Below are 16,582 nucleotides of genomic sequence, written 5' to 3' on the forward strand. Positions count from 1 at the left end.
ATCTCCTCTCTCTCTCTCTCTCTCTCTCTCTCTCTCTCTCTCCTCTCTCTCTCTCTCTCTCTCTCTCTCTCTCGCTCTCGCTTCAGGGATACAGAAGAAGGGTCAAGACTGGTTAAGCTCTTTTACAAGTCATACCTTGAACACGAAATGTCACGCCCACAAAACGACCAGATGTGATTGCAAACTGTTTCACAGTGCCACTGTTAATCTTACGGAATTGTTCTCTACAGTCCGATTCAATGCGAATCGTCATCAGTCATTTCAGTGTCCAGTGGTTTTTCTCATCTGAACATGTCTGTATGAATGGCCTCGGCAGATTGCACCCCAATGTTGTTACATTTACCGAGACCAGATGCCGTGTACTAGAATGTGTTAATCGTGTTTACGCCTGCCCTGATGACGCGAACCTCTGGGGCGGACGGGGGGGGGGGGGGGGGGACGGACGGGGACGAGAGCAGGTGAGAGCAGAGCGTTGTTGGCTCCCTCCCGACACTGCAAAATTCGGCAGTTGAATTGACCTATCATTTTTTATAAATATCTGCACTTCTTGTTCTCTGTCCTCTTTCAGTACGGACTTATCCACAGCTGCGTGAAGGAGTGGGTGCTCAACAACTACGGAAAGGACAAATGGAAGGATATATTGTAAGTGATGAAGTTGCGAAGCATTCTAGGCGTGGGAAGCCTTTGGGAAGACGGCAAATATTATGGCAGTTATTTGTCTGGCGATTGTGCGTATCACTCTTGTGTTGTGGCATTTCGTTGCCGTTGAGGTAGTAACAATGTGCTAATCGCCATCAGTTTTACACCTATCGCGGCGTTATAACATTTCATCACGCATTTTGCCCTCATAGCTTGCACGCAATCTGTGAACGTGGGATATTCACGCATTCTGAATTGCGTTCACGCATTCATTCATTCATTCATTCATTCATTTACGATTCAAGGATCAACACATCACGCGGTTCAGTCTTGCTAAGGTTCCTCATTCGTTACGAACCTACCAGCTTCATCACGCGCGCCGCGTTATACTCACACGGATCCCGACCCGCGATCGCCCATGAGACCTGCCACAGGGGCGCTACAGGTGTAACGTTAGCTGTTTATCCAACTGGCAGGGATATATCGGGCGCTGACGACGAACAGACGTTCCTGAACTTCCAGTGCTATCCCGACAAGGCGACACTGGACTTCATCGTCATCGTCGTCAAGCATCTCGGTACGCGGCGCGGGCCAGCTCCTTTGGTTGAATGTTTCGGTGATTACAAGTAGAGTCGCAAAAGCACATTGCGGAAGGCATATCTATGTGTGTTGATATATGTCCATGCACCCAAAGAGCGCAGACAGAAAATATTAACTCGCCGGGTGAGAGGCTTCTAAAAAGGATGAGTTTCACTGGCGAATTGTGCCACCTTTCCATGTATATAAAAGTATGCGTCTAATATTAAGCGCGTGTCTGGTTGAGAGCGCAGCATGGCAAGCGTTTCGATAGGTAAACCATCTCGCATTGAAATAATTATGCTTCTATTATTTGATTTTGAATGATGCATGTTGTGAGTGTGCTGGCGTACCAATTGTGCTCACTATTCCCCATGTGATTATGCTGGCGTACCAATTGTGCTTACTATTCTCCATCTCTGAGGACTGAGCGCGCGCTTCCCGTGTCGATTTTCCGGTAGCATGCAAGGGCATATGAATAATGCACTTAAGTGTATGCATAGTGCGTGTGTTGTGCACAGGCATTACTTTCAATACGTAATTTTATTTACCAATTTGTATGTCAGGATCGCGCACTGGGCTGCCAAACACGGAACGATTGTAAGCGAGCCACGTTCCATAGATGGCGATGCTCAGAACAATTCATATTCTCCTGGGTCTTCCAGAAATCAGTCTCGAGTATTTCCTCGAGGGGGTCGGCATGCACTTTGTTGACTTCACCATCGAGAAGGGGTACGGCGAGATGCTGCACACGCTGGGCAGGACGTTTCACGCCTTCCTGGACAACCTCGACTATCTGCACTGGTGAGATGGCCTTCGGGTTCAGGACCGGTGGCAGGCTCCTATGGGTCAGGCGGACGTGTTTGAAACCATCCGTAGCTATCCAGCTGCGCATCCTGATTCTGGCTCAGTCTGTCCTTCGGGTTCAGGTCCGGTGGCGGGCTCCTATGGGTCGGATCGACAAGTTTGAAACCATGCGTTGTTATCCAGCTGCGCATCCTGATTCGGGCCGGCGCTCTGGCTCGGTTTGATGCTCTGACTCTGACCCTGACTCGATTAAACGCTGTTCATGATCTTTGCTTTAATTATAACGTGCAACAGGCCGTGTTATAACGAGCTGTTCACTAAATAGGAGCGAGCTGTAAACATCGCGACCAAGGAATATGCAGAAATAAGGCTGTAAGCAAACATGGTTTAGGACGCGATGACGACCTTGCAGAGCGCATGGCTAATATGCATTTATTTTCCAGCTGAGAGGACCGTCAACCATCGCCCTCCTGTCATACATACATACATACATACATACATACATACATATATATATATATATATATATATATATATATATATATATATATATTTGCATATTTATATATATATATATATATCCATCTATCTATCTATCTATGTATATCTATATCTGTCTATATCTTTATATATATTTGCATATTTATATATATATATATATATATCCATCTATCTATCTATCTATCTATATCTATATCTGTCTATATCTTTATATATATATATATATATATATATATATATATACATGCTCAGTCCCATGTCATGTCAATGTCCCACGCCAATGTCATGGCGTGGCAGAGTTAGCAGAGCACTCCCATGCATGGTGCATGTTAATGATTCTCTTCGAGACACAGCGCAAGTGAAAGACGACTTCGGCGGGTTCCGTATTTCTGGGGTTTGGTGAAGCACTCACATGAAAACGGTCAGCGTTATCATATAAGGACGGTCAAAATACTGATGTCTGAACGCAGTGAGCGCGGGGACGCAGCCAAAGTCGCTCCGGGCGACAGTGTGCTGCCCTCGGTCGACCGGCTAGGGATCGTCCGTTGCTTCACCTTGGGTGACCCATTGCCCTCTTTTGTTGCTAAATGTGTGAATATGTGAACAAGAGTTATGAATTGGCTGAGCAAGTACGGGACCAGAGACTGCTGATTTAGCCACGCGTAGACATGAAAACAAAACACTTCGCTTAAATCCAGTTGGCATAGGTCATCGCACACGAAAGGAGGCCGGAGCATTTTGAATCTCACGCTCACTTGAGCCTCTTCAGGGTTTGTCCGTCTCGTATCCCCTACAACCTGCTAAGCCATCTGCGAGCTCTATACAGCCAAATCACTATTCGTGGTGCCTATGCATAAATCTAAAGATGGAACTCCATAACAAACCACTTGTGTTTGGCGGTCGGATTCAGATCCGCTGAGACTGACAAAACTTAGCCTGCGTTTGGGCGTGGAAGCCTAAAGCTGGAACTCTGCGCCGTGAGTGGTTGAATAGGAAAAGGTGTTAGCATTCTGAGCTAAGGACCCGGCAGCCGAGATGAAGGCCTGGCTTAAATCGTGCGGCTCGAAAGTTTGACTGTTGTCGGTTTTATTCTGGGCCAACGATGCTGTCGGGCTCTATACTGACGCATGCAGGCGTTGCAGCCTTTGGTACTGCGTGATCTGATCCTTGAACCGTGACAGAGTGCTTCTCGTCATGGCAATTGACCCGGTCCTTTTTACGGTGAGCTCAACGCTTTAGCTATGGGCGCCTACGAATAACCCGCCATTGGTAGCAATGAGAGCGACCTGTGCTGTTTTCCAGTTACCTGATGACGACAGCGTTCCCCGGCATCGTCATGCCGTCGTTCGCCTGTACGGAGGACGATGAAGACCCAGACGTGCTCTTCGTGGACTACTACTCACGGAGAGAGGGATTGGAGGCGCTGGCTATAGGTGAGCAGAGGCGGGGCGGATTCAGGATCAACCAATGACGAATCCTTGGGGTCAAAATAAAAAGCCGCTTTGCTAACTTTTCATCACTTTTGGGTTCGTGCTTGCTTTCATCCTGAGTTCATTAAAGCTCTTTTGCCGCGGTGAAAGCTGCTTGAATTTTCTAAAATCCCAACGATATGTCACCATAGCCCGATTCTGTGCCTATTGGGGTGCCGCGGCCTCGATGGTATGTCACCACAGCCCGATTCTACACCTATTGGGGAGCCGCGGCCTCGATGATATGTCACCACAGCCCGATTCTACACCTATTGGGGTGCCGCGGCCTCGACGGTATGTCACCACAGCCCGATTCTGTGCCTATTGAAGTGCCGCGGCCCCGATGGTATGTCACCACAGCGCGATTCCACACCTACTGGGGAGCCGCGGCCTCGATGGTATGTCACCACAGCGCGATGCCACGCCTACTGGGGTGCCGCGGCCTCGATGGTATATCACCACAGCCCGATTCTACACCTATTGGGGTGCCGCGGCCTCGATGGTATGTCACCACAGCCCGATTCTACACCTATTGGGGTGCCGCGGCCTCGATGGTATGTCACCACAGCCCGATTCTACACCTATTGGGGTGCCGCGGCCTCGATGGTATGTCACCACAGCCCGATTCTACACCTATTGGGGTGCCGCGGCCTCGATGGTATGTCACCACAGCCCGATTCTACACCTATTGGGGTGCCGCGGCCTCGATGGTATGTCACCACAGCCCGATTCTACACCTATTGGGGTGCCGCGGCCTCGATGGTATGTCACCACAGCCCGATTCTACACCTATTGGGGTGCCGCGGCCTCGATGGTATGTCACCACAGCCCGATTCTACACCTATTGGGGTGCCGCGGCCTCGATGGTATGTCACCACAGCCCGATTCTACACCTATTGGGGAGCCGCGGCCTCGATGGTATGTCACCACAGCCCGATTCTACACCTATTGGGGAGCCGCGGCCTCGATGTATGTCACCACAGCCCGATTCTACACCTATTGGGGTGCCGCGCCTCGATGGTATGTCACCACAGCCCGATTCTACACCTATTGGGGTGCCGCGGCCTCGATTGGTATGTCACCACAGCCCGATCTACACCTATTGGGGAGCCGCGGCCTCGATGGTATGTCACCCACAGCCCGATTCTACACCTATTGGGGTGCCGCGGCCTCGATGGTATGTCACCACAGCCCGATTCTACACCTATTGGGGTGCCGCGGCCTCGATGAGCCCCTGGAGTTTCCCCTGCGTGATGGAACTGTTGGAGGGCTGGGTGGTATGAACAAGGTCGCTTGTACTCACCAATTATTTGGGATTTTCCAAAGCTCGCAGTAACGAACAGACCTTATGGCCGTTTCTCATATGTCACCAGCTACCACCTGGCTCGTACCATAAAACGATAAAGCGGTGAGAGGGTAGCAGAAATTATGTCGGGTGCTTTCGTCAGTATGTTGACCATCCCCAGCATCGAGCAAATATTTGCCAGTATGTTGACCATCCCCAGCATCCAGCGAATAATCGCCAGTATTTTGACCATCCCCAGTATCGAGCGAATATTCGCCAGCATGTTGACCATCCCCAGCATCGAGCAAATATTCGCCAGTATGCTCACCATCCACGGCATCGAGTGAATATCAGCATGCGTTTGATGAGTTGGATGATACGCTCCTGGTGTTAACTTCGCTTGCTATGGCACTTGCTGTTTTTTAGGGGCGCTAAGAGGCTGTGCAAAGAATTTCTACAACCTGTCCGTCCGGTTTGAAGTGATGTGGACAAAGGCGGAGAAAATAAACGAAACAGAGGTGGTGAATCACGTGCGGTTCAAGTGAGTGTGGTCCGACCAGCTACATCAGGTGACTCGGTGTGGTCTCTTCAGCGTGAATCTGCATCTGAAGGTCGTAACGCTCCCGCATGGTTAAGGGCTGATAATGTTTGCAGACGCTGCTGCGAAAAACTCGCACACCAAATAGCTACAGGAGCCAACGCAACTTCATAATGCTTCTGTGAAAGATTTCGCGTACAAAGCATTCGTGGAAAAATGTCTTGCCACACCCGCAGTATTGGAGCCGTGGCTTCTAACCTGGAGGTCCGGCAGGTCATCGCCCATTCCGCTGACGCTACCAATGCGGCAGGGTGACCCAGGTGGGCCAGATTGACTCTCCGACCCTGGACCTGGTGACGATGGAGCGAGCCAAGTCGGCCCATGACGGTGGCATTACCGGCTTCGCTGGCGCCGGGCAGCCGTCAACTTCGTCAGCACCAACGAGTTCTCCGAAATCCATCCCTACCACTTCATCTTCGACAAGTAAGGATCCGGCTCTGATCACGCCTCAGACTCGCCATTGGGGGACGGCGACCTGGCACTGGCACGTTCTGCCTATCACGGTAGGACGCTCGTGACTGCGTGCACCTATGCGTGGTCCAATGCGTAAGCATCGCAGCACAGTTATCTAAACGTTCGGACAATGGTGTGGCAGGTCTACGCGGTATTCGCGATGTTTTAAATGCTTATCTACAACTTCCCAAAATTTGTTTACGAATCCCCACAGACGTTACGGCTGTTACGAACGGCCGCTGGCCTTAATGCGTGCCATTTAGAAATGCATTGTCGTGCCATGCGCGGCGCAGTATCTGACCACAACTTCGACCCAAGTTTGATCAGTATAAGTTAAATATGTCCTCTCATTAGCTTATACACAATGTCTGATCGCTGCCGATGAACTCCAGTTGCCTGTGCTTCCTGCTCCTGCTCCAACTCTGCCTGTGCTTCCTGCTCTCCGAATGGCAGTTTGCTAGCCAATAAATTTTCTACGTAACAAACATTTACAATTGTCCGCCGGAACAGGCAGCATGACAGCTCAAACATAAGACAGTAGTATTAGCTAATCCCCAAAGAAAGACCAGTAGAATGGAGATATAGATGCATTAACGCATCTATGTCCTCATTCTCCTGGTTTTTCTCCGAGAACTGAAGCTAAACTTCTGTCTTACCTATGTGAAATATGTTCCTCGCAGATGCACTTAACAAGTTACAGGATGACAACTCCTCTCAAATGACTCGCCGCCGAAGCACAGGCCGTGGGATTCCCCCGGTGGCGTATCTGCCAGCCAGATCATTTGACGACAGTTGACTCTGCGACCCCAACGCTGTTCCAACGTAGTCAGACCCACCCCAAAGCCGGCCAGGTCATCAGACAGTTAGCCAGCCACGCCCAGGTCAGCAGGCAGCTGAGGCAGCGGCGCTTCCAGGTCGCTGACCGTGCAGCAGTACGGCTTCGGCATAAGCGTACTCTCTGTCCAGAAGTGACGTCATTCCCGGCCGTCGATCAGCTGCTGGAGCTGGTCTGGCGTACACCCACCTTCAACTACGAGAACGTCGAGCGCTTCAAGAACCTGGTGTTCCAGTTCGCCGTTGAACCAAGGGCACGGCCAAGACCCGGGGGACTGTACTGAGAGTTAACGCGACGGCATCGGCTGGCGTCGCGTGTCTGGCGCGCTTGCCGTCGTAATTATTCCGACCGTCGTAATGATGCGACGGTCGTGGCTGAGTCAGAGAGTCTATGGCGGCTGGACAGGCGTACTGGGTACTAGAGGCACAAACTGGAGATACGGTGTTGGATTTTATACGGTGCCTGTCCTTCCTACCGGCGTAAAAGGCAGACGATGCTATGTAATCTCAAGAAGCCGACTGGGTCGTTCAGCCCCAACGGCGTGCGATATCACAGGCTGGTTCGGTGGACTACTTAGGAGATTATACAAATTGGTGATGCATAATCAGCGCACCAGACATGGCGACATATGATGTCGGAAATTGGCACCCAATGCGATGCGGTCACCTGTCTTGGATTTAGAGGTTATACTCAGCTGCATATTGATCGGAACGATCTAAGACGTTATTAAAAATGGACGGATGAAGAGTGTTCTAAATAAGAAATAGGTTTGCATCGTTTATGTTACGGCGGCATATATATATATATATATATATATATATATATATATATATATATATTATATATATATATATATATGTGTGTTGTGTGTTGTGTGTGTGTGTTGTGTGTGTGTGGTGTGTGGTGTGTGTGTGTGTGTGTGTGTGTGTGGTGGTGTGGGGTGTGGTGTGTGTGTTGTGTGTGTGTGTGTGTGTGGTGTGCGCTGCGCGCGCGCGCGCGCGCGTCACACACACACACACACACATCACACACACACACACCTATATATAATATATATAGATATATATATATATATATATATATATATGATGTATATATCTATATATATAATATATATATAGTATAAAATATATATGTGTGTGTGGCGCATATACATGGGTGGTGTGTGGTGTGTGTGCGCACACGCACACCACACCCACACACACACATCATATATATATATATATATATATATTATATATATATATATATATATAGATATATATATATATATATATATAATATCGGTAGTAAGTACCAGCACACGCGCGCGCGCGCGCGGCGCGTCGTGTGCGGTACTTACTACCGAACGTTATGTGAAAATTATGTGGTTAGTGGATGGCAAAAAATATTTCAGGTGAGCTGATATTTCTCTCAGACAACTTGATCCTCTTCCTGGGTAACCCAAATGGTAAAAAGTTTGAAGAGCTTGCTGAGAAATCGCTCAAGATATCGGATATTCCACGGTCCGACTCCACGAGAGAGCTGATTCTGCTGAAACACCAGAGGAGCCCAGAATTCGACCTCATGTGAGTAACCCGATACAAAACATGTGCACAGTAAAAATTATTAATATATTTATACCTAATCATATTCAGATTCATCTCAGCTATAACAATTTTGCAACAGGAGTGCTGGGTATGGCGCCAAGTGACACTGAGAATAACCATCTGCTTGCCCCACAACGTGCATGCAAGAACAGTTGTGAGCCATGTCAGTGAGCTTAAAAAGTTGGACACCGGAGGCAACGGTGATTCCACATTAAAGTGGGAAAAACGGAAGATTTAAAGAGCATCTTCTTCCAAACATCCCCAGCACTATTTGATCGCTACTTGCCTAGACGGTAAGAGCTGTGGTGGCATGCATCGAAGACTCTGCCCACACCGGCGATCGGGCTAAATTAGTTAGCTAATTCAGGTACAGTATACACTGTGGTGTACTGAAACCCATCGCGCCAGCCCAGAGATCATCGCTACCAAGCGGAGACAGACCTACGCCGACTCAGACTCTGACCCCAGGCAGCGGCTAGAGGCGACGACGGCGGAGCTGAAAGCGCACTGCAGCCGCGCTGGAGCGGGAGAAGGACAAGACGGACCGGCTGCTTCACAGCATGCTGCCGCCCGAGGTGGCGCACAAGCTGAAGAGCGGCGATCGTGTGCAGAGGAGAGCTTCGACAGCGCCACCGGTGGGTGAGCTGAGCTGTGACTGCACCGGGCAGCTGAGGTGTGGCGCCATCGGTGAGCTTTGCTGTGGCTTCATTGGTGAGCTGAGCTGTAGTACCGCCGGTGCGCTAAGCTGTGGCTCCATCGGTGAGCTGAGCTGTAGTACCATCGGTGAGCTGAGCTGTGGCTCGAGCTGAGCTGTAGTACCACCGGTGCGCTAAGCTGTGGCTGCATCGGTGAGCTGAGCCGTAGCTCCATCGGTGAGCTGGGCCGTAGCTCCATCGGTCAGCTGAGTTGTGGCTTCATTGGTGAGCTGACCTATAGTACCACCGGTGACTTGAGCTTGGCCAGGGTCTCATATAGCTGACATTTTCCTCGGCGCCCCTAGCAATTATGACTTCATTCATGACCTTTTCCTCATCACGGTGGGTTACTAGAGATAGAAAACCATCGGCCTGACCACTCAGAAAGGTAGCAGGGTCCCACCCTGTGACGTGCTCTGCCGCTGCAGTGCTCTTCAGCGACATCGTCACCTTCACCGTCATCGCCTCACGCTGCCAGCCCCACCAGATCGTCCAGCTGCTCAACGAGATGTACACTCGGTTCGACGACGCTACAGAGAGCAACGGCGTGTACAAGGTGTGCTGCGCGCCAGGGACCAGTCACGGATAGACAATTCCCTGCATGAGAGGTTGTCTATCAACAAACGAAAGACGCGGACGTGCCGGGTTCAGCGGACCTACCGTAGCCTTCGCCCTGATTCGCCGTGTTTCATAACGTTGACTAATAGGAGAGTCGATGGGGCATCCCTGGGCTGTTCCCGAAGTAGTAAAGATAGAGCTTAGAGAAAAAAAACATCAGAGGATTTGTTCCAATGTGATCTTGCGATCGATATTAGTTGTTATGTTGTTGGGTCCAATAATTGACCTCATTATGCCGGGACAAATGTCAATGTTCCCAGAAAATTGCCGTTATTTTGGCTTCACAACACTATACATACCAGACCAGTACCTCATGACGACACAGAGCCTAGACTAGCATAATTGTATGTTGTATGATTTCATTAATATAACAATGTCGGCCCGCCGCTCGCGTTCGGCTGCATCGCCGAGCGTCGCCCTGCCGCCCGCGCCGGCTGGAGATCGCCGTGCAAAGTCCCTCAAAAACCGTCACGGTTCTTGTGGCCGCTGAAAGAAATTCAATGTCCAAAAAAGATAGGAAAACGTTTTTGATGTCAAAACACGTGGCACAAATGTCCCATAGGCTACTAAAATATGGGCGGCACGATTGCCAGACATACGGGAGGAGCAATCTCAAAAACCTTAGAGGGGGGAGGAGTGGGGAGGGGGGGGGGGCCACATCGGACTCCCCACCCTATCAGGACGAGGGTTCATCTTCAATAGAATTCACTCTTTGGTATCAAGTTTGCTTACGTTCGCCGAAAACCATCTCTCACATGTACGCTCTCTTCCCCCCCCCCCCCCCCGATTTACGAAGCTTAAACCTCGGGCGGCACGTCGACGACCAGATGGCAGCTCCACAAACGACAGACCCATGGACATTGCAGGAAGTTAGCCGAGCAAGACCCCCCACCCCTCCTCCCCATCTCGCCCCTCTCGTCCCGCGCTGAGCAGCCCGCGCGTCTCGCTGCTCCTCACCCCCCCCCCCCTTCCTCAGGTGGAGACCATCGGAGACGCGTACATGGTGGTGGGCGGCATACCGAGCCGCGTGCCCGACCACGCCACGCGTGTGGTCAGCCAGGCCATCGATATGGTGCGGCTGGCCCAGGAGGTGGCCCATCCGATCACGGGGGCGCCGGTCCAGGTCAGTCAGGCGGCGTCCGCGGACAGGAGCACGAGCAGAGGTCAGTGGGGTCGTCGGCCGCCGTAGCCATGTGTTGGGATACAATGTTCGTTCGGACCAGCTCATTATTTAACTGAAATCACCGAAGCTCACAAAGTTCGCAACCAACAGCGGAAATGTCCGTATTTCACGTCTGGTTTTCGGCACCAAAGGATCTCACAAGCCTCCGCGTGTGCCCGTGACCTGTGCGGCCGTTGACCTCGGTTCGGTGCGGCGCGACAGATCCGGGTCGGCATCCACACAGGTCCGGCCGTGGCCGGTGTGGTGGGTCAGAAGATGCCCCGCTACTGCCTGTTCGGCGACACAGTCAACGTCGCCAGCCGGATGGAGTCGCACGGCGTACCCGGCCGCATCCACCTCAGCGCCGACTGCAAACGGTGGGCAACCGAGGCAGGCCAGTGTCCAGGACCAGCGCGATCAGGGGCGCGCCCAGGGAGACGCAAACCAGGGATGCACCCGGCCCAGCGGAACGCTGGCTCTCGCTGCTCTGGTCCATGTAAGATTAGCCTGATAAAGGGTGGTTGAACGTGGACAATTTATTTCCGGCGATGGTACTCTGCCATGTCAGTTAATGTCACGGTGATATGATCGGCACTTTATGATATTCCTTGTCATGTTTTGCCTTTAAGAGATTTTATCTCAGGAAATAGATGTGGGTTTAACCGGTTGCATATCCGACGTCGCATATCATGTTGCACAAGAAAACGCCCACTGCTTACCTAAACCTGTATATATGACCAGTATATCATGACCAGACCAGTAATCATGCTATCATACTCCACTAGTATATAAGTATTTGAAAACAGTAAATCCTGGTAAATCGAGATTCGATTACTGTCAGCATAAACACTCCCAAATGATAATGTCGAAAACCAGAAACCTAATGCCTTTCTTGTTTATAAAAAGTCGAATCGGTTAAGGGATTCGGTTAAGGGGTTCGGTTAATGGAGCACATACGCACCCCGCGCTGCAACAAGCTGCGCGCGCTATCGGGCTCTGATGACATCCGTCATTTATCGACAATACTGCACCGAAGTGCAAGCTCGCGTAACGATGAAGGGGCTAGGCAGGCCCGTGCCTGGGTCTCTGCGTTGGTGCGAGCACAAAATACCACAGCCAAGGCCAGGCCACACCGGCACACGCGCGTGCGCATCTTTATTTGTTCGGTGTCAGACGATGGTCGGCGCGTGGAGGGACGCTGAGCGGGCTACACTAGCACCAGCACATCGCTGTTCACTGGCGTCACATGGCATCACGGCAAAAAATCCTTAGGAGAATCCGAAAACGCGGCTGTTCTGTTGCGGAAGGGCTTACGAAATGTCACCTGATTTTTTAATGACTTCAAAATTCGGAGTCGTCACAGTCGACACGATCGATTCGAATCGACCAACGCCGAGACACGTTGCGTGAACTTCAGTTGTGTGTCCGTTTGTTGGAGCATGATAAGTGGACCGGGGCGGCGGGTGACCCCGAGAAGACCGCGGAGTTAGCCGAACAGCCGAGGTGGCGCCACCGTCGCGTCCGTGCGTCGGCGCTGGTGCTGGTGTCCCTCGCCTAGCTGGACTCCTGCCAATCGAGTGCTACGCCGGCGCTAGTGCCAGCGAGCGTGAACACGACTAGAGACTCATGTAAGCGAAAAATCTTGGATGGAATGCTCAAGATGACTGTTAAAATTCGCGATAAGCAAACGCTCCTGGTGAGCATTGATACCGTGATGAGTGGAAGCCCCTAACATACTGGAAGACTTGTAACGAGAAATGGTGGCGACGTGGCATGCCGTGTACGTCAAGGCGTAGAGGTCCACAGGCAGAACAGCACGGGATGGCTTGTGAGGTTGCTTAGGATGTGCTATTGAACTCAATTAGGTATAACTTCCACTGCGTGCACATTGCCCTTTTTCCCCTTTTTGGAACCGATCGGAAGTTATGAAAATGACTTCTCATATCATGTATAGTGCTGGAAAATGCTGGAAAGGCTCCGTTGGTCAGACCGCTGAGGAGCGCATCTTTAATGATGATATGTTCAATAAAGTGTTACACATTTGTATTGGGTTTAACTGAAATAGTCATTTTGAAGATCAATCTGTGCGGTTTACAGCCCTGCCCTTCTTAATACCTAAGCCCCTGTAGTTGCTGGGCTACACGCCTGCAAAGATGTGCAGGCTCTTTCGGGAGATTATTTCAAGGTCACCCAGGTATCGATGACGACATAATAATGACATTCAAATCATGTCATGCCATTCACCATTCCGCGATCAAGGCCGAGAAAAATAGAATTGTCGAGTCGATCATATCTGGCGTCCGTGAGCACGATTTCTACTTTAGATATAACGGCAATCAGTTCGCTCTCAATAAATGTTATGCAGGGTATGATCAAGTACTTAAGCGATGACATATTGAGGAGGATATTGACTGAACAGAGATATATGGTGTTTAGAGCAGTTTTTCAACTGAAAAGTATACCAACGGTTATAAGTGAGCTTTATCCATCATATCTCATACTTGTTTCAATATCTCCAAATATGGAATATCCCCTTTAGAGCTTGAGAAAATCTGCAGGAATCCTCATATACCCGTCTTCACGTTTTGCATACCAAAGTAGCAAGTCGTGATTAGGTCGCATGTGACGCGAATTGAGCCAACACAAATCGCGTGTTGGCATATGATGATCGATTGCAATGAGAACGCGCTACTCAAAACATTCCCGACCAGCGGAATCCTGGCGAGCCTGGCTTCAGCGTATGAGGCTAGCCCACATGCCGTCAACATCGACAGAGCCTCACCGACAGTGTGGCGGCGAACGCGATGCCTCGTGAAAAAGACAGACTTCAGCGCGCTTCTGGAGACCGCCGACGTGACGTAAAGTAGTGCCACGGACATTTCCTACAAGTTTTCTCACCTGAAGTGCAGGTAAAAGTAGTCGATTTGCAAGTATTCTGGCAGCCAGGCAGCCGCAATCGTGTCTCGTCGGCGATAAGGTCGGCTCCACCGGGCACGCGAGCACTTATAAGGGGACGCGCGACGTGATCTGAAGAGGCGACGGTCAACCAGCGCCAAAATTAGCTCTCACTGGTGATACCAGCTTATTGAGTCATAAATAACTCTCATTTGACAGAGCCCCGACGTCAGCCTGAGTTTCTGAGGTCCGATGCAGCGCCCGTCCACCTCTCCATAGCCAGTTAAAACCTGCCTACCGTTTTAAAATGCGATTCACTGCAGGCACAGGCACTCGGCCGAGCCGACATTGTGGCCGACGAGACACGTTTGCAGTCGCCCCCGGGCCACCTTACATACTTTTTGATCGATCAATTTTAACTGAATTTCAAGTGAGAAAACTTGTCAAAAATGTAAACGGCGCTATTTACGTGAGCCTTGGCGTGATCCCGGAAATAGTTTGTAAATCACAAACTTAAGGAGAGTGTGACTCATTTCAGGCCAATGCTGCTTCAATACGATTTCAAGAATACGAGGAGGGGAATAGGGAAGGTGCTGGAATCCCATGCTTCTACCAAAATCTTCTGTCCGTCACATTTCCCTTGAGACCCTCCCATCCGCATCTTGTCGCGCGGCCTCGACGACTTGCACAACTGCAGCTCGCTAGTTTCACTATGTACTTGCACAAAAAAAAACGTAGGAAAGTGAGGGCCCCAGCCGAACGCCGTGGCTCCAGAGCTACGTAGCGTTCCCCGTGCACCCAAGCGAGGTCCAAGAGTAGCGGTTCGCCCTGACCCGTGGTGCGCTGCGCTCGTGCGCGCGACTTGACAAGCCCGCCATCTGTTGGCAGCGGCCAGTAACTACTCGTCATCTCGCCGAGAGGGCCATACATTTTTGATGTATGACATCTCTGAAACCACGGAAAAGCGATGTGTGGCGGTGACGTGTGATTCATCGTGGCTGATGAGACATTCTTGCGTCTTTTGACGACCATGTCTGATCTTCCGTCTCCCTCTTCACAGGAAGCTGGACGAGGAGAGGGGTCCGTTCGCCGTGGAGCCACGAGGCGGCATTGAGATCAAGGGCAAAGGCCACATGGAAACCTTTTTCGTCGCCTCTGTGGGCAACTCGGAGGCCGGAGGCGAGCCAGAGGGCGGCACGAGCGCCTCGAACGGCGCGGCCGGCGGCAGTGTCCGCCAGAAGGAGAGCAGCGTCTGCCGCCTCCAGTAGTGCTGGCTGCCGAGAGATGTACAGGCGCTGCGCCGGGTAACGAGAGGTGTACGATATCCCTGTGTATATAGAGGTGTACGATATCGCGCTGGCTATCGAGGGGTGTACAGGTGCCGCGCCGGATCTCGGCGGTTTACGTGCGCTGCGCCGGAGTGCGAGGGGTGTACGGGCGCTGCGCCGGATCTCAAGGGGTGCAAGGGCGCTGCGCCGGACCTCGAGGGGCGTACAGGCGCTGTGCCGGGTCTCCAGGGGTATACGGGCGCTGCGCCAGATCTCGAGGGGTGTACAGACGCTGCGCCGGATCTCGAGGGGTGTACGGGCGCTGCGCCGGATCTCGAGGGGTGTACAGGCGCTGCGCCGGATCTCGAGGGGTGTACGGGCGCTGCGCCGGACCTCGAGGGGCGTACAGGCGCTGCGCCGGATCTCCAGGGGTATACAGGCGCTGCGCCAGATCTCGAGGGGTGTACAGACGCTGCGCCGGATCTCGAGGGGTGTACGGGCGCTGCGCCGGATCTCGAGGGGTGTGCAGGCGCTGCGTCGGTCGCGGCGGAGTGTCAGGGCGTCAGCGGCGGCGGTGGCCGACGGCGAGACCGTCAAGGCGACGTGTGGGGAAAGTAACGGAGCGAAGGCAAACGCAACCCAAACCGGTCAATTGGTGATTCAAATGAGCAACCACATCCGCTATGCGGTTTAGCCAGCGCGAGGCGTATCGGGGCGCCCGCGGTATGTGCTGTCTTGATTGGCGTTCTGGTTCAGGCAGCCTTAGCTTCAGGGCGCGCCAGAGGGTCGTGCATGTGCTATGGTGCATGATGGAGGCCCAGGATCCCCACGGCACAGAGGCCGCCTGTGGTGACCAGCACGGCGCGGTGTGCACAGACCGCCTGTGGTGACCAGCACACCACATATCCGCCCGATGTGGTGTGCTGTGCACACCGTGCACACCGTGCACATCGGCGGATGGACTCGGTGGACTCCGGCAGGCGGACTCCGGCAGGTGGACTCCGGCAGGTGGACTCCGGCAGGTGGACTCCGTCAGGTGGACTCCGGCAGGTGGACTCCGGCAGGCGGACTCCGGCAGGTGGACTCCGGCAGGTGGACTCCGGCAGGTGGACTTCGGCAGGTGGACTCCGGCAGGGGACTCCGGCAGGTGGACTCCGGCAGGTGGACTCCGGCAGGTGGACTCCGGCAGGTG

The 16,582-nt window shown here is 52.1% G+C and overlaps 1 protein-coding gene across 1 annotated transcript; it reads left to right on the forward strand.

Annotated features, from left to right (window-relative positions):
- The first annotated feature begins 291 nt into the window (after window positions 1-291).
- Window positions 292-15,390, forward strand: LOC119095797 (soluble guanylate cyclase gcy-35-like). The gene is made up of 13 exons (XM_037218653.1): window positions 292-297; window positions 569-642; window positions 1,116-1,216; window positions 1,881-2,019; window positions 3,826-3,956; window positions 5,704-5,818; window positions 6,126-6,202; window positions 7,295-7,416; window positions 9,256-9,403; window positions 9,876-10,003; window positions 11,042-11,188; window positions 11,450-11,604; window positions 15,183-15,390. Exons 1-13 carry the CDS (start codon window positions 292-294, stop codon window positions 15,388-15,390), a joined length of 1,551 nt encoding a protein of 516 aa, XP_037074548.1.
- Window positions 15,391-16,582: the final 1,192 nt, after the last annotated feature.

The sequence above is a fragment of the Pollicipes pollicipes genome, unplaced genomic scaffold (assembly GCF_011947565.3).
Source record: "Pollicipes pollicipes isolate AB1234 unplaced genomic scaffold, Ppol_2.1 Scaffold_4219;HRSCAF=4965_pilon_pilon_pilon, whole genome shotgun sequence".
Classification (NCBI taxonomy): Eukaryota; Metazoa; Arthropoda; class Thecostraca; order Pollicipedomorpha; family Pollicipedidae; genus Pollicipes; species Pollicipes pollicipes.